Source organism: Cucurbita pepo, chromosome LG11 (assembly GCF_002806865.2).
Source record: "Cucurbita pepo subsp. pepo cultivar mu-cu-16 chromosome LG11, ASM280686v2, whole genome shotgun sequence".
Lineage (NCBI taxonomy): Eukaryota > Viridiplantae > Streptophyta > Magnoliopsida > Cucurbitales > Cucurbitaceae > Cucurbita > Cucurbita pepo.
Window position 1 is genome coordinate 8554547 of NC_036648.1, and position 16773 is coordinate 8571319.

The following is a 16773-nucleotide window of genomic DNA, read 5'->3' on the forward strand; positions in this document are numbered from 1 at the left end:
AAAATATATATCTGATTTCACGAAGAAAGTTGAAAGTTCACACGAAAACTGGAAAAGGAATTGATATGTTTATCAACACAATCTCTATCATGTCTACGCTCAACTGAAGAGGAAAACGAAGGAAGAAGGGGGAAAAAGGACACTACCAATAACTAACCCACAACCCGAACTTGCTCGGAAACTCAATTTGCTTCCCAAACTCAGCTTAATCTCATCTCCTTTACTCGTCTCGTGTAATCGAAACCCGGATTGGCCTAAGGTTGAATGACAAACAAAGGCTGCAGAGAAACCAGAAGAAGGTTCAAGCCCACAAATCCATACAAACAAACAATGTAGAGTTCAGCTATTCATTACAGTAACTGTAATGGTGGTTAGAATGACTTACCACACCGACGCTGACAGGCTTCCCGTCCTCTGCAATAACCTCGACTATGGTTCCAGATTGATCGGCCTGTAAATTAATTTTTTTTAAGAGCAGAGATTAGCTAATAATACAAGAAAATCAAACAAGGTCTATCGAAGTTCTACTCTATTGTAAACACACCTTCTTGCTAATTTTCTCGAACCTTTTGTTGAAATATTGATATAATTAAATCTATCATAACCCGTCAGCTTAAGCTTATGAGTTTCGTGGGTGATTTAACATGGTATCATAAGAGGAGCTTCTATGTTCAAACCCGTGTAATGCCATTCATTTCGAACTAATATTAGTTTAGGCTTGTTTGAGCTCTATTCAAATTTCCCAATCCACAAGGGAGAGGAGAGTTGAAATATTGACATAATTAAATTTCCTTTAAACTATTAGCTTAAACTTTTAGGTCTAGATTTAACACTTTCTCTCTCATCAACTCCTCTCTATAAACACTTTCACACTAATAATGATCCCTTTTCCTATTTGTGAATCATCAATTATTTATATTCACAGTTAAATGATGTTATATATAAAGGTTCAAATGGTGTTCCCAACTTTATTTCATGTTCCAAAACCAACTTATTTGTGTGCACCTTTAAAACAGTCCAAACCCACTACTAGCAAATATTGTTCGCTTTGGCCCATTACGTACTGTCGTCAACCTCACATTTTTGAGACACGTCTACTAGGGAAAGGTTTCCACACCCTTATAAGGAATGCTCTGTTTCCCTCCCCAACTGATGTGGAATCTCACAATCCACCCCTATTGGTAGCGCAGCGTCCTCGCTGGCATACTGGCTTTGATACCATTTGAAACATCCCAAGCCCACCACTAGCAAATATTGTTCGATTTGGCCCACATATAGCTGTCAGACTTAAGGTTTTAAAATGCGTCTGCTAGGGAGAGATTTCCACACCCTTATAAAGAATGCTTCGTTCTCCCCCCAACCGATGTAGGATCTCACAATTATTGCTCAATTTTTCAGTCACATCATATTCTTTGAAATGTAACAAGAGAGGTGAATGTTTACTACAGAGGAAAAAAGTGGTTGTTTCACCCATGATCAGGTTGCCATAAACAGTCAATATTCCCGCATCAATGGACAATACTATGGTAAGTATGGAATATATTTTTAGCAAATCAAACAGAGAACGGAAATAAAACTAAAGTAAGACAATGAGATAGTAAGCAGTGGTAGAATTGGATCAAACCTAACGATGGTAAAATTCGATTTAAATGGATGAAGAGGGGAAATCTTACTTCTATTTCGTTCATTAATTTCATGGCCTCAATGATGCACAAGACTTGTCCTTTCTGCACTTTATCTCCAACCTATATGAAGAACCCCACAAATAAGCCCCAAGACAATCAAATAAGAAGTTGCAGCAGAGCCATTCCAATAAACTTACCTTAACAAATGGTGGCTCCCCAGGTCCTGGACTACGGTAGAATGTGCCTGCCATAGGACATTTAAGAGGTGGAAGGGAGGACTTGGCCGACTTAGCAGCAGGAGTTGAGGATGGCAGGCTTGAAACAGGAGAAGCGGGCGCTGGCAGTGCAGCAGGCACAGGGGGAGGAACTGACTGTGCTACTGAAGGTGGGGGTGCATACGGCATAGGAATGGCAGCAGGAGGCGGCGGTTGTGGTAAGGCCTCCTTTTTCCGGATCATCACTTCACAGTCGAACTGTTTCAATTGCAGCTCTACAATATCTCTGGAATCAACCAGTCTGCAAGCAGGTAAAAAAATGTTATACCACATCCATGTGTGGGTTATTTTAGAGGAAAAGGTCACAGATTGAGCTAGCTAACTTGATAAGGCTTGAAACTTGAGTAATGAACTCAGAGATTGACTCTTCCGTTGCCAAAGCTTTAGAAGATGGATCACTCAATGGTTTGGCACTTCCATCTGATGCTAAAACATCAGATTCAGATGAAACTTTTGCAGCATTAGGTGCATCAACAGGATCCTTCAATGAAATAGACGACTTCAAGAACAGCACGTTAGGAAAGAGTGAATACTTCAACAAAATAAAATCCTATTTGATATAATAATTTGATGTAAGCATACATACCTCATTCAACTGTGCCTGTACAGGAGTTAGATGCTTACGAACAGGCTGCACACCCTGCAACATAATGCTTAAATCACATTCTTTAACGGTGACAAAGTTAATATGTGCATTGTTGAGGATTATTGGGAGGGAGTCCACATTGGCCAATCAAGCAGATGAACATGAGTTTATAAGTAAGGAATACATCTCCATTGGTATGAGACCTTTCGGGGAAACAAAAAACAAAGCCATAAGAGTTTATGCTCAAAGTGAATAATATCATACCATCGTGGAGATCTGTGATTCCTAAAATGGTAGCAAAACCATGTCCTTAACTTAGACATTTCAATTCTCAAATATCGAACAAAGAAGTTGTGAGCCTCGAAGGTGTAGTCAAAAAGTTACTAAAGTGTAGAACAAATGTTGTACTTTGTTCGAGGGTTCCAGGGAAAGGAGTTGAGCCTCAATTAAGGGGAGGTTGTTCGAGGGCTCCATAGGCCAGGGGCTCTATTGTGTACTTTGTTCGAGTGAAGAATTATTGAGGATTATTGAGAGAAGTAGTCTCACACTAACTAATTAAGAGTAAGATCATGAGTTTATAAGTAAGGAATACTATCTCTATTAGTACGAGGCCTTTTGAGGAAACCAAAAGCAAAGCCATGAGAATTTATGCTCAGAGTGGAAAATATCATAATATTGTGGAGATCCGTGATTCCTAACAATTTGTACTCAGTTTACACCGCAGTTCATGTATTTCTTTCACTCCTTAAAATCTCCATACCAATAAAACAGTCCAAAAATTTCATTTAAAAGAACCCTCCAAACACATTCTTCCAGTTTGTTTTTTCAATCACGAAGTGCAAATGTAGCCACCAACGAATTCAAAAGCAACGCAGAAGATCACAGTGCGGAATAATCGTAAATCAGAAACGCAACACATAAAATAACCACAATTAGCACAAATAGGACAGAAATTCTACTTATCATTCAACGAGGGAGATGAATTGGCGCATACCCTGGTGAAGATTCGGAGTTTGGGCTTGTGAGGGAGCCGAAAAGAGAGCGCGCAATGAGAGTTCTTGTGATTGATATCGCGGCGAGCCATGGCAGTGCAAGGAGATTTGGCCACTGCGGAAGCAGCAGAGGCTGAAGCGAGCGAGGAAGCCATTGGGTATTAGCTGGAAAGAAGCGAATCTGATTCGAGAGGGCAAGTGAAATTGATTCGTCGGAAGTAAAAGAAAGGTATAGCTTAGGAAACTCCGCCCAACGGAGAAGGAAGGAGGAGGCGTTGCAGGTGGCAGGTGGCAGGTGGCGGGTGGACGGCGGACGATGAAACCAATGAGGCGCGAGAGTGGGAAGAGGGGAGATGAAGATTAACTCGCTCGCCTTTTGCTGCCACTTGCCAATGGGAAATGGGGGCCTCGTCCTGATTCAAACCTCTGACCTATTAATTGAAGATTCGAGGCTCGTATCTTAAGTAAATTTCAAAATAGTTTGAAGGCGAAGAACGTTCATCCATGATCGAGATGACTCGTATAAAAAAAATCTAACATTTTTAAAGTGTTTTTAGCTTTTAATTTTATCTAGTGACCGTTCTAACCCATCTTTTAACCTAACTAGTGTTAGATTATATAGCTTAAACATAGCACTAACTACAATCATAATGACGTGACATGAACAGTAAAAACCTAACTATACGTGAAAGTATGTAAAACGGGTTTGGAACATGTATGTAGCCATAACACAACACGAGCATGATTGGGACATTTGACACGCGCCCACAAGCAATGTTACCTGAGACGAGTATAATCGCGACAACTGACATGTACACTGAATGATCTTCTTATTAGAGTTCAATGAGTGATCCCATTTCAATCGTGCAACACGATGGGAACTAAAAGATCGAAGAAATAATTATGAGTTTTCTCTTTCTCGTGCTTTCATTCAAGTACGAGATATAAATAAACGATTTTCGTTCGTATAATAATACCAATAATTTTTAAATGGCTTTAAAAATGGAAGAAGTATTACTAAAATTATTTTTTAAAAACTAAATACAAAACTATTTTTAATTACGCAGTGAAATATAAAAAAAAATTGCTAATTAATATAATTATTAATTTGAGGTTTTAATTATATATAAAATTGTGTCGGTTTTTTTTTTTTTTTTTTTTTTTTTTTTTTTTTTTTTTNACCGCCAAAACATTCAATGAAGTTTGGCGATGGGGTTTATGATGATTTGTTCATAATCACAGCTCAATTCAGATTGTTGAGAAAATTTTCCAAACAATCGATACCCGCCGAGTGAAGTTTGCGAATAGCGAGAGGGATCGAACATGGATAAGGACAACGCCGCCGTCGCAGCGCCGACGGGATGCTACAAGTGCGGGAAGCCGGGCCACTGGTCTCGTGATTGTCCGTCCTCTGCTCCAAATCCCAATTCTTCGAGACCTCCTTCCTCCTCTGCTCCTGCTGCCCCTCCAAAAGTTGCAGAGAAGCCCAAAAAGGCTCCCAGAGTCAGGCCCAAGCTCACACCCGAGCTACTCCTTTCCGAGGATGGTCTAGGTTATGTCCTTCGCCATTTTCCTCGCGCTTTCAAGTATCGCGGCCGTGGACACGAGGTTATCTTCTTTGTTATTTGGTTCCATTCCTATCCTTCCTACTATTATGTAATTGGTTGATTTGTTCTGATATGAGACATCTCTACAAGAAATACTAATTTCTAGAGTGTGGCGTGTTTTCGGATCATCTCAGTTATGAACATGGCTAGTGTAGGAAATTATGAGGTGTTCTGGTTAGTTAATGGCTCCCTGAGGTTTTAGGTCTTTGTGTTGATGTATGATTAGAAACAAAGTTGAATGCCAATAATGATTTCTTTTGAAGAACTGCCATCAGCGGCAATCGGGATTTACCTGAATAGTTTGTTTATTGGGCGCTACTTAGCGGACAACCAGATTGCAAATCCTTTTCCATTGAAATTCAGCTGTATAGATGTTTCATTTTCTAATGATTTGATTCTTATAATTACTGAATTATACTTTTGATTGTTGTTTTGTAGATCAGTGATTTGGAAAACTTGATTGGTTTATACAGAGAATGGCATTCTCATATACTCCCTTATTACCCTTTCGAGCATTTTGTACATAAGGTTGAACAAGTAGCTGCTACTAAACGGGTTAAGGTAAAAATGTGCATGAACCCTGAATTTATATGTTCTTTATGATGAAGGCATCGCAGAGGTGTAGATATATATAGCTAGCTGGATTGGTATGCGTGTCAAAGTACAGAAGTTTAGCCTATTAACATACTAATATAGTTGCCATTTGAACTAAATGAACTGCTCTTAAGAAACCCATTGAATCAATAATGAGCAACTTTGTTGGTTATATGATATCTATTTTGCAATGAATTGGTGTTCTTTCTAAAAAGTCATATTTTGAGCAGATGTGTCTTGGAGAACTAAGAGAGAAAGTTGCCAGGGGAGGAGATCCTACAAAGTGGCGCGAATCACCCATTGTAAATGATGATGATGATGATGATATCAATAATGAAAACGGTACTTTCTATTATTCTCCTTTATTGAAAGACACTCATTATCATTATTTTTATAATCTGTTTGGTTATAATAGAATGTATGTTATCTATTGTGTTCGTGTTTGGTGAGATAAGTACTGTCCTCTAACTCTATTTGAGATGATAAATTTGAAATTAATTGAACTGCCAAAACAAGGAAGCAAGAAACAATTATTAAAGAAAAATGCGGTTGAAATTGAACACAATGCATTAGTTTATTGGTGTTCCATTTTGATTTCTAGAGTAAGGTATCATGTATTTCTCTAAAAGAAGCCATGTCTATAGCTATGAACATTGAACAACACTAATGAAAGATATACTCGTATTACCATTGGGTTTTTATCGCCACCCAAGACAGAGTTCCTTGAAAACATCCAAATATTGCTCACTTAAATTGTCGTCCTCAGATTTGTGTTGTAGGAACAGTGTTTGGCTAAGGCTCAATCCATCCTTAGTGTTTAATGGGCTGGTTGGGATCAGTAAGCTTAATTTTGTTCAATTATGGAAAACACGCCTTCCATTGAGCAGTTTTAGGTGGCCTTTGTTTGTCATTAGCCATGACTGACCTTTACCTTCCATCAATCTACTGCCTTCATCACCTTCTCATCTATGTTTCTTTTACGCATTCATTCACTGTTGGGAAGGGCTTTTGTCTCGAGGATTATTGAGAGGAGTAGTCCCACGTTCACTAATTGGGAGGAAGATCATGAGTTTATAAGCAAGGAACACTATCTCCATTGGTACAAGGCCTTTTGGGTAAATCAAAAGTAAAGCCATGAGAGGTCATGCTCAAAGTAAACAATATCATACCTGTGTAGAGGGTCGTAGTTACTAACATGGTATTGACTCTTAACTTAGTTATGCCAATAGAATCCTCAAGTGTCGATCAAAGAAGTTGTGAGCTTTGAAAGTGTAGTCAAATGTAACTCCAATGGCTGGACTGTGTGCTATGGAGGACACTGGACCCTCAAGGAGTGTGGATTGTGGGATCCCACATTGGTTGGAGAGGGGAACAAAACATTCTTATAAGGGTGTGGAAACCTCTCCCTAGTACCTAGTAGACATGTTTTAAAAACCTTGAAGGGAAGCCCAAAGGGAAAATCCAAAGATAGCCGTGGGTTGGGCCGTTACAAAATGAAACCTAGAAAGTTAGAATCCATCAATTGTAGTAATATTTTCTTATGTTCTGAACTATGCTCTTGAAATAATGATTGGGGAAAAAAAAAAAAGATTCTCAAGCTAATCATTATTTGAGTTCCCCTTGTCTTGAACTTCAACTCGTTTGTCAATGCTTGCAGAAGCCAAAGACTCGGAGGGCTTATTCGATAATCAGGAAGAGGCTTCTTTGAAGAATAATGGCGCTGATGACATTGAAGAGGACATGCTTCAGGAAGTTTATGAGAAAGCTACGGAAGTAAGTCTTTCTCTGTTCATTTTTTTTTTTCTTGAACACTTGGTTGCTTTCCATCTTTACGATTGAGTTAGTTTTGATCGTACCATTTCTTACTGAGAAAACCCTCCCAGATATTGAATTGAATGAAGAAACTTTACCATGAACCGTAAATGTAGATTTCAGGAATAGTAGTAAGAATCAAACTATGTTTTCAGTCATTGTCAGTGCTGATTATTAAAAATCTACATGTTAATGACCCAATTACTTATAATTTGCACTTAAAACTTATTTTATTAGGTGCGCCCTCTCTAATTATTGCACAAGTTAATGTATCTTCATATTTGGTCATAGAATAGTCACCTACTGGCTGGAAAAGAAACGCCATGAAAGTCTATAGTTTTAGTTTCCGTGTTTGCTATTGATTTTTAAATGGTTGTTTAATTTAACGTGTATCTCTGTGATATTTTGGGGAGGAGAACGGAACATTTTTTTATAAGGGTATAGAAATTTCTCCCTTACATACATGTTTTAAAAATCTTGAGAGAAGCTCGAAAAGTAAAGTCTAAAAAGAACAATATTTGCTAGCAGTAGGCTTGAGCGTTACATAATGTCTCTAGTCTCTAAGTTCAAAGTACTTTCTTTAAATATGACGAAAAACAATATCTTAGGTCAAAACCTGTGGCTGCATATTGGTATTTGAATCGAACCCTCCACTTGATGAGAAACTTCAAGAATACCTCCATCCTTGTTCTTTCTGACTCGAGTTAACGATCTACAACATTGATGATGGGTTTTATGTACATAATTGTAGGAGGAGCCATTGATGAACTTGCAAAGTGATTCCTTCACCATTGGGGAAACTGTGGAAGGTGTTGTCAACCAAGAAGAACCAAACACTAGCAATTCAAATGAAACTTTGCTCACAGAGCAACAGAGAGCTCGAATGGAAGCAAACAGGTTGAAGGCATTAGAACGAGCTGCAGCCAAGGCCCGCTCATCGCCAACTGCCTGATTCATGTGCTTGCTTTGTGTAGATTAACTTTGATTGCAAACCCAAATTACGATCAATGTGTTGTCTTAGGAACCCGAGTTCAAGAAGGTTCAGAAGTTCACTAAGTTTACACTTACCGAATCGGCTCCTATTTCAGTCCGTGTACTTGAAAATTCAACTTTATCACACTCGATAGCAGGAAACTCAACAAAAATGATTTAAACTAACTGTTTTGAAGGTAGGAACAAGTTAATTAGACAATATGGAACACTTTAGGCCTCATTTAAATTCCAATATTTATTTTAATTGTTCCTCCACAATAATTAAAATAAGAAAATAAAAAAATAAAAAAAAAGGGCACAAACATCGAAAATAAAATAATATAAATTTGGACATCATTGATTGTGTTGCCACTAAACCACTGTTAAGCTGTAATCGCAATATAAAGTGGTCAATTATGCCCTTTCTTTTTAAGTGTACGTGTTTAATTATTAATTAATTATGTTTCTCCTAATCACTATTATTTTAATTTCCATCATTTTTTATCGGTTTAATTCAACTTTATAGAAAATGAAGACGAAGAATATAATCGTTATTTTGTTAATAGAAAAAAAAAACTCTCAATATTTATATAACATACGTTATTTTGTTTAATATTTAATAAATTGCATATTTTACTCAAAATTTTAAATTCATGATATTCATCGACATCGTCTATGTCGAGTATAATAATATTTTTTTATTCGAAAATTTTTTAAAATATATTTTGATTAAAATTGTGGTTTTTGTCATGTTTGTTTGGTGGTGGGTCAAATTTTGAGCAATTTTATATATATATATATTTTAAGGGTAATTAAATTAAAAAATTTGTCCGTTACACTTAAACTTAAAAAAGGATTGTATTTAATCCATACTTAGCATTAACCTTATTCATTAAGAATTGATTTGATATACCAACTCTTGATTTGATTTACACCAAAATAGCATACCAATTAATTTCTTGTTCTAATTTGTGTTAATCTTTACGGCAACAAAAATTTCGTACAAATCTTGTTTATGGTTTGATTATTCTTCTCTCTCGATCGGGAAACTTGACGACAACTTCCCAACTCCTAAGACGAGAAAAAATGGATGAGTTAGGGTAATAATTTGCTGGTCGGGATAATTAGATTCTGGATCTTAAATGATGGAAAAGTGGCATGGTGATGAGCTAAATGAAGTGGCTTGTGTAGGTTTCAATTATACTATATCATTAATGTTTGTGTCGTGGATTTGGAATTTGGATTCGGTATCGATGTCTCTAACATTACTTTACATCTCATGCAATATGGTCAGGAAATCTATTGTTTTGTTGTGTTTCTAACAATGAAGACTATCTCCCACAGACTAACACCGACCCTTTCAATATTTGTGTCTTTTACTCACATGCTTTATAGGGAAATTACTGAAAAAGATAGTACAAACAATAATCAATGAGTGACAAATTCTAAGGGAGTGAATACCCAAAGATACATTTGCCCTCGACCCATAAGAGAAGTCATCTAAATGAGCTAGAGACGGGATCCATGGACCAAACAAGGACATGTATCACCTCTCGATGGAACGTAACCTTTTGGTCCATGGATCCCGTCTCTAGCCTTACTGCTCTTTTGGGTCGAGGATGGATGTATCTTTAGATATTTCCTCTGTTAGAATTTATTCACTCGATTGATTGTTGTTTGTGCTGTCTTGTTGTGCTCGTTGTTTTGTGGTTAATGTGCTTGTCTTGTCTCTTCTCTTTGTCTACCTTTGTCCTCGTATCTCGACCTCGATCGGGATAGACAGGTAAAAAAGTAATTTACTTCGAAAAAGAATATGAATATTTGGAAATGTAGACTAAAACACAAATCTTTGGATTGGTATACGTTTGATTGTGAAAATGTTCGATAGGAATAATAATTAACCCTTCAAATTTCTTTTTCCATCTTCACTTTCCCTTTCAGATTCCCGAGAAAAAGAAAAGGAAAATTCACATCACTCCCACCTCCTCCGCCACTTGCCGCTTTCCATTTGGCTCTGTTCTGTTCTGTTCTGTTCACCGCCACAGAGATTCTCTCTGTTCTTCTTCTCTCCGCCTGTTTTGCTGCCACCGCTGCTTTTAAACCTTTAGATTTCTTCGCCGGGGGGTTTTTCTTTTTGGGTTTAGGTAGGCTGTGGCGGCGGAGCGGTAGCGATGGATTTGACCCGGCTGAGGGCGGCAGCGGCGGCGAGGGGGAACGTGGTGGCGGGGTCNTCTTTTAAACCTTTAGATTTCTTCGCCGGGGGGTTTTTCCTTTTGGGTTTAGGTAGGCTGCGGCGGCGGAGCGGCAGCGATGGATTTGACCCGGTTGAGGGCGGCAGCGGCGGCGAGGGGGAACGTGGTGGCGGGGTCTGTGTGGGAGAGCAGAATCAGATTGGATGAAGTCAGAGGTGGGGTTAAGGTGTTTAACGGCGACGACGGAAATGCCGAATGTGGGCTTCCGGCTGCTTCCGCTTCTCCCGTCAGCGGCGGCAGCGGAAGAAGGAAGACGTGGAAATCCGATGAGGGTTTTAACTCGATTCTCATCGCCGAGGAGAAACCAGAGTCGTCGAGCAGCGGCGACGAACAGAGTCGGAAAAGCCCGATTCCGGCGCGGAGATTGAGATCTAACGGCAGCCCAATCAAACCCGGCGAGAAAACAGAGAGAAACCCGACGAGGAAGAAGAGCGAGCAATCTCGTAAATCTGCCGTCGGGTTAACCAAACCGTCGACGAACGCAACCGGAAAAACCCCGCCGGAGAAAAATGAATGCAGAGAGAAAGCGATTTCATCTACTCCATCTCAAGATTTCTTCGATGCCTTCGATGAAGAGATTGAGAAAGAAAGCTTCGACGTTAAGGAAATCAATTTACCAGAACGGAAGAAAATCGCAGCAGAAACTTTCCCGAGAAACAAACAGAATCTACAGAGATTAAGTGAGAAAATCCCAAATCCCGATTTTCATTTTCATTTTCATTTTCATTTCCCCTAATTAATTTTCTTGAAATCTTTGGTGTTCTTCAGTGGATTTGATAATGTGGAGAGACATTTCAAGATCCGCTCTGGTTTTCGGAGTGGGAAATCTAGTTATAATCCTCTGTTATTTCATGAAGAACATGAATATCAGGTAAAAGAAAATTCCAAATCCGCCATTGTTGAGGGAAAGAAGAAACTGGGTGATTCAGTAAATTCTTCATTTAATGTTTTTGCAGCTTTATCAGCGTTATTTCGCACATGGGTCTTCTTTATCTGGCTGCCATTTTCGTCCATAGCTCCATTTTTGGAAGGTGCTCAAATGGGTTCTTCTTTTCTTCACTGATTTTTCATTTGATTTTCTGACTGATTTTCCCGGGAAAATTACAGGAGAAAAGGAATCGATTCAGACGATGAACATTATGCAATTGAAGAAGAAGAAGTGATTCGATTTGCTAAACGACTCGTTCCTTTCGTGAATCAATTGCTGCTAAATCTCAAAGCTCTGTTCATGGGAGATCCTTCTGCAACCATGAAGGTAATTTTTTTTTTTTTTTTTTTTTTTTATAATAAATTTCCAAATTCCATTATATATAATAATTATATTAAAAAAAAAATAGCATTTAAAAACTTATGGCCAGATTTAATATTTAATAATTTAGAAAAAAACAAAATGAACATCAAAACTTGAAGGCCATTTAATTAAAAAATTGATAGTGTCGGTTTGATTTTTTTTTATATTTACATATATTCTCAATTTAAAAAATTATATTCTTATTATTAATAATTAAATATCAGACATTTATAAATTACAATGCAGCGTCGTTAAATATTTTTAAATTTTTAAAAAATTTAATTTAACCGAACATTTATGATTTAGATTGGGTAATATGGGTTGATCGAGATTTTACATTTACTAAGGTAAATGATTTTGGTAAAAAGAATATTATATTAAATAATATTTGTTTGGTATTTTGCAGCTGGGTGTAACGCTGTTTGTGTTGGCAAGGTGGGGTAGCTTCATTACCCTTTGGAATGTCGTCAAATGTGGTAATTTTTTTAAAAATTAATTTAAATTATTTTCAATTTTAAAATTTGACTTAGTTTTTAAAATAATTTTAAAATGTGGTTTATTTATTTATTTATTTATTATTGGATTCTGACAGGATTCATTGGGGTTTTCACACTGCCCAAGTTAATTACCCACGGTAAAATATATCTTCACCGACTTTTTACTTTTTACTTTTTACCGTTCTTTTTGTCGATAAGTCTTGTCGGTGTTGGAATTGGATACGGCCGAGTACAACAAAAACACCGTACACTCTGTGTTTTGGCGCGTCGATTTGTTTGACTCTGAAACTGGTCTCACTCTGACACTATCCTGACCCTCTATTGTCCCTTCACATCACAACTAAAACCCATAATTTCCTTTTTTTTTTTTTGTCGTCATGTGGGGTCCACAGCTTTCTTCNTCACTCTGACACTATCCTGACCCTCTATTGTCCCTTCACATCACAACTAAAACCCATAATTTCTTTTTTTTTTTTTGTCGTCATGTGGGGTCCACAGCTTTCTTCACGAGACGTTTTCAGAGAAATTATTTTATTTTTATTTTTGAAAATTTTGGGAAAAAATAATAAAATGAAATTATTTGTTTTTCTTTGTCGGTGAATTCGTTTCTTCGTTGGGTTTTCGTGTCGGCTGTGTCGGATGGCGTGATGTTTGATCGAATCATCTCAACCGTTCGTTTCAAGATCCCTTTTTTTTTTTTGTCCCCTAAATTCTAAAATTAATCACCATTTTTTATTTTTATTTTTATAAATTTTTATTTTTTAATTTAATTTCGTGTCTATATATTATGTCTAGTAATAATTCTTTGAAATGTTTAGAATTTTTAGTAAATTTATGAAATTTAATTTTACTTTTAGTGAAATCAATTAAATACAAATTTAATAAATTAATGACTATGTGGTTCATGTTTCGATTTATTCTTAATAACGTTGAATGGTATTGTTGAGAATATTTAGCTTTTAATTACGGTTTACCATATATATCATATTTGACCGTTGATGATAGGCTAATATCTTATAACGTTGAGGATATTTATGCATCATATTTGACTCTTGATTATAGGCTAGTATCGTGTTACTCTTTCTATTTTCTTTGTGATCTATTTGATTCTGTAAACGATTATAGATAGAGAACTTTCACTACTATTTGGTGTCGGGANATTACTCTTTCCATTTTCTTTGTGATCTATTTGATTCTGTAGACGATTATAGATAGAGAACTTTCACTACTATTTGGTGTCGGGATTTTAGCAAATATTTTCATAGTATTAGAGCCCTTCCAGTTTAGCAACCCCGACCCTTTTTTCTCCATGACTTTCAAATGCTTTCTCATCTTCTTCCTTTCAATACTCTAATCCATATGACTCGAGATATCAGCCGAACTTATGTGAGTCATATACGAATTCGAATCTCTAAGGGTTGACCTGTCTCTACCTTAGGGATCCTATGTAGCTGCCTCACCACCATGTGACCTCTCTCACTCTTTGAGAGAGTTGTTTGTCCTTCTAACCTAGGGACTACCCTTTGCCATTCATATTGAGTTTGTGTACCTCTTCATTATTAAAGCCTAGTTTGTACAATCATGAAATAATACACTTTAGCCAACGAAAGGGGCTTTGCGACAATAATACCGTCGGTAATTACGAAAGATGTCACCCAACCCTAAAGAATAACATAAAACCTAACAAGAGATCCAACTGTAACAGCCCAAGTCCACCGCCAGTAGATACTGTTCTCTTTGGGGCGCTTTTCCTTTCGGGATTCATAGAGGGTCTAGCCCTACTATTACCAGTGACTGGCTTTGATACTATCTGTAACAGCTCAAACCCACTGCTAGCGGATACTATCCTCTTTGGGCTTTCTCTTTCGGGCTTCCCCTCAAGATATTTAAACGCGTAAAAGTTTTTGCGCTCTTGTAATGAATGTTTCGTTCCTTTCTCGAACTGATGTGGAATCTCACAATTCACCCGTTATGACGTTCTCTTTTGATTTTTGTTGATGCGTTTTAAGAGTTGTAATGATGTTATGGCGTTCTCTTTTGTAAATTTAGGTGAACAGTGGTTGACACTTTGTGGGAGTTCTTGGAAGTTATGTTCTCACAAGAAGGCAGTGGCTGTTGCCCTCTTCTTCATAGTCTGGAGTTTTTCTTCGACTCTATATCGTGTTTGGGCAGGTAACCGTTTCGAACTGAAAACTCGATCATATGAATTTCAAAGCATGGTTTGAACATGGAACAGCATTGTGTAACATGTTTTATATGACGTTGTATGTACGATGTTTGCAGTGTTCTTCGTGTTCGTGAGCTTTCGGTACTACGCGGGAGGTTAAAAATGTAGAAGTAGCTCCAAAAAACGACACGGTTTCGGTAAGTTCGAAGCTCAAGAGACAATATTGAACAATTTTGAGGCTGTTTTTCTCTGTTTTTTTTGAGCTAGCTAGCCAAAATTACCATGTAAATTCATGCACTATGGTAGAAATCCATCCATCTTGTGTTTTATCAATACATATTATTTTGAAAATGTCTAAACCTTCTCGACTTGCTCGGATATTAGGCATTTTGAACTATTTACGATATTTAGAGATTCGATAGAATTCTTAATTTAAACATAACTCAAGTTAAGACATTATAACATTTAGTATGAATGTTTAAAAAAACTTGATGAACCGAAAATTAGGTTAGATGTATAAATTTATTTGAGTTGGACTAGGTTCAAATAAATGAATATGTTACTGGTTTCAACCGAGAGATATGCTAAAATTAGATTACCTCGGATACGACAACCCTAATCCTCAGCCCAACGATCCAAGTTTTTGTTGGAGCAAGAACCCTTGAATCAAGTAATTAACACCTCTTTCTACAAAATTCGGATTAACTAAGATGTAAGGCTAAAATTAGATTACCTCTTACGAAGATCTAGAATCTAGAGTTGGAAACTTGTTTTAAATTGAATTACTCTACGATCGAACTTGATCCAGGCTTGATTGAATGGCTCGGATGCAATTTTATCACAAGACTTGCTTCAAACTTAGAAATGACAAAATCGATGCTCGAATTTCTAAGAAAACGTCTCAATTTGAAATCTGAAGTACATCCATCCACCAATTTGATTTTTACATAACATACCGTGGGAACTTATAGTCTCCCGACAAAAGACGTTTGTGGCCAGAATTTATTCTCGATCCCCTTTAATCTCCGCAAAAGACGAAGACCCTTACATATTTTATCAAATTAAAAATAATACTTCCCAACGAATGTTGATGTACTTGAGTGGCTAAGGCGACATGTTTGAAATCAATTAAGCTCTCATGCGTACGTTCGAATTATGTTGCTTGACATATCCAATTAAATTGGATCTAAAAAACCAACCAATTTATGGTTCGGTTTAGTTGAGTTTATTATTTACTGAGGATGGTTTGAGTTAAAAATTTTATAACCCGAACAATTCAATAAGGTCTAAAAATTGTCTCAACCTGATCCAATCTAAATCAACTCACGAACACTTCTAACATGAATCAAAAGATCAAAAGTTCAAATTTTAAAGTCCTAACACGAGAAGCGTAAATAAGAGACCGTCCAAATTTGATTAGGTGTGAAATTATCATGAACCTATAATACATTCATATCGTATGGTAATGGGTTAGTGCAATGGATAGACTCTAATTTCCTTTTTTTTGACTTTTCTTTGTCATAATTATATTTAACGTTTCAATGTACATATTTTTATTGTTCTTTCTTAAAAAAAAAGCATTTTTATTTGTCTTTTAACTCATTTTGATATTATTTATTTAACATTAACACCTCAGACATGTCTCTTATCGGAATAATAATAATTATAAAATAATTCGAATTTATTATACGACATCATATTGTAAAGGTATTCATATGACTTGATAACTCGACTCAGTCGAATTATCCAACCCAAATCATAAAGGTTGAGTCGGGCTAGATTTTTTTAAAAATTTGGTTCGATAGACTTTTTAAAGAATCAAAAAATTAATTTCGGTCCGATTAACCCAACCAACTAATAAAAAAATATTAAGAATATTTAACATACGCGTTTTAAAATAGCTGATGACGATACATAAATGGCGAAGCAGTGCACCAGCGACTCATATAAGAGTGTGAAAACCTCTCTCTAGTAGATGCATTTTAAAATTGGGAAGTTGGGGAGGGAGAAATAAATATGGTTTGGTTATATCGAGTAAATTGTTATAATTTGTATTTTACCTAATTACAATTCCACACATTTCCTTATATGCTTTTATTTATT

General features: G+C 36.7%; 3 protein-coding genes across 7 annotated transcripts; 2 read left to right on the forward strand and 1 right to left on the reverse strand.

The window, feature by feature from the left end:
- LOC111806054 (biotin carboxyl carrier protein of acetyl-CoA carboxylase, chloroplastic-like) lies at positions 1-3885 on the reverse strand. 4 transcript variants are annotated; one of them, XM_023691403.1, is made up of 7 exons: positions 3481-3885; positions 2487-2531; positions 2224-2381; positions 1823-2141; positions 1674-1745; positions 386-451; positions 1-278 (listed from the first exon to the last, which is right to left on the reverse strand). In XM_023691403.1, the coding sequence occupies exons 1-7, from the start codon at positions 3631-3633 to the stop codon at positions 255-257; spliced, it is 837 nt and encodes a 278-aa protein (XP_023547171.1). In that variant the 5' UTR covers positions 3634-3885; the 3' UTR covers positions 1-254. The 4 variants fall into 4 exon arrangements, with proteins under 4 accessions (XP_023547171.1, XP_023547169.1, XP_023547170.1 ...); XM_023691401.1 differs by having other exon boundaries at positions 2224-2399; XM_023691402.1 differs by having other exon boundaries at positions 2487-2540; positions 3481-3884.
- An 813-nt stretch (positions 3886-4698) lies between these two features.
- Positions 4699-8608, forward strand: LOC111805055 (TIMELESS-interacting protein). The gene is made up of 5 exons (XM_023689923.1): positions 4699-5086; positions 5524-5646; positions 5910-6021; positions 7337-7452; positions 8243-8608. Exons 1-5 carry the CDS (start codon positions 4802-4804, stop codon positions 8441-8443), a joined length of 837 nt encoding a protein of 278 aa, XP_023545691.1. The 5' UTR covers positions 4699-4801; the 3' UTR covers positions 8444-8608.
- Positions 8609-10227: 1619 nt separating this feature from the next.
- On the forward strand, positions 10228-15040 carry LOC111805716 (reticulon-like protein B21). Of its 2 annotated transcripts, XM_023690913.1 has the most exons (10): positions 10228-10246; positions 10405-10682; positions 10822-11395; positions 11484-11586; positions 11672-11746; positions 11823-11970; positions 12413-12482; positions 12599-12640; positions 14553-14675; positions 14787-15040. In XM_023690913.1, exons 2-10 carry the CDS (start codon positions 10635-10637, stop codon positions 14828-14830), a joined length of 1227 nt encoding a protein of 408 aa, XP_023546681.1. In that variant the 5' UTR covers positions 10228-10246; positions 10405-10634; the 3' UTR covers positions 14831-15040. The 2 variants fall into 2 exon arrangements, with proteins under 2 accessions (XP_023546681.1, XP_023546680.1); XM_023690912.1 differs by lacking the exons at positions 10228-10246; positions 10405-10682 and having other exon boundaries at positions 10702-11395.
- Positions 15041-16773: the final 1733 nt, after the last annotated feature.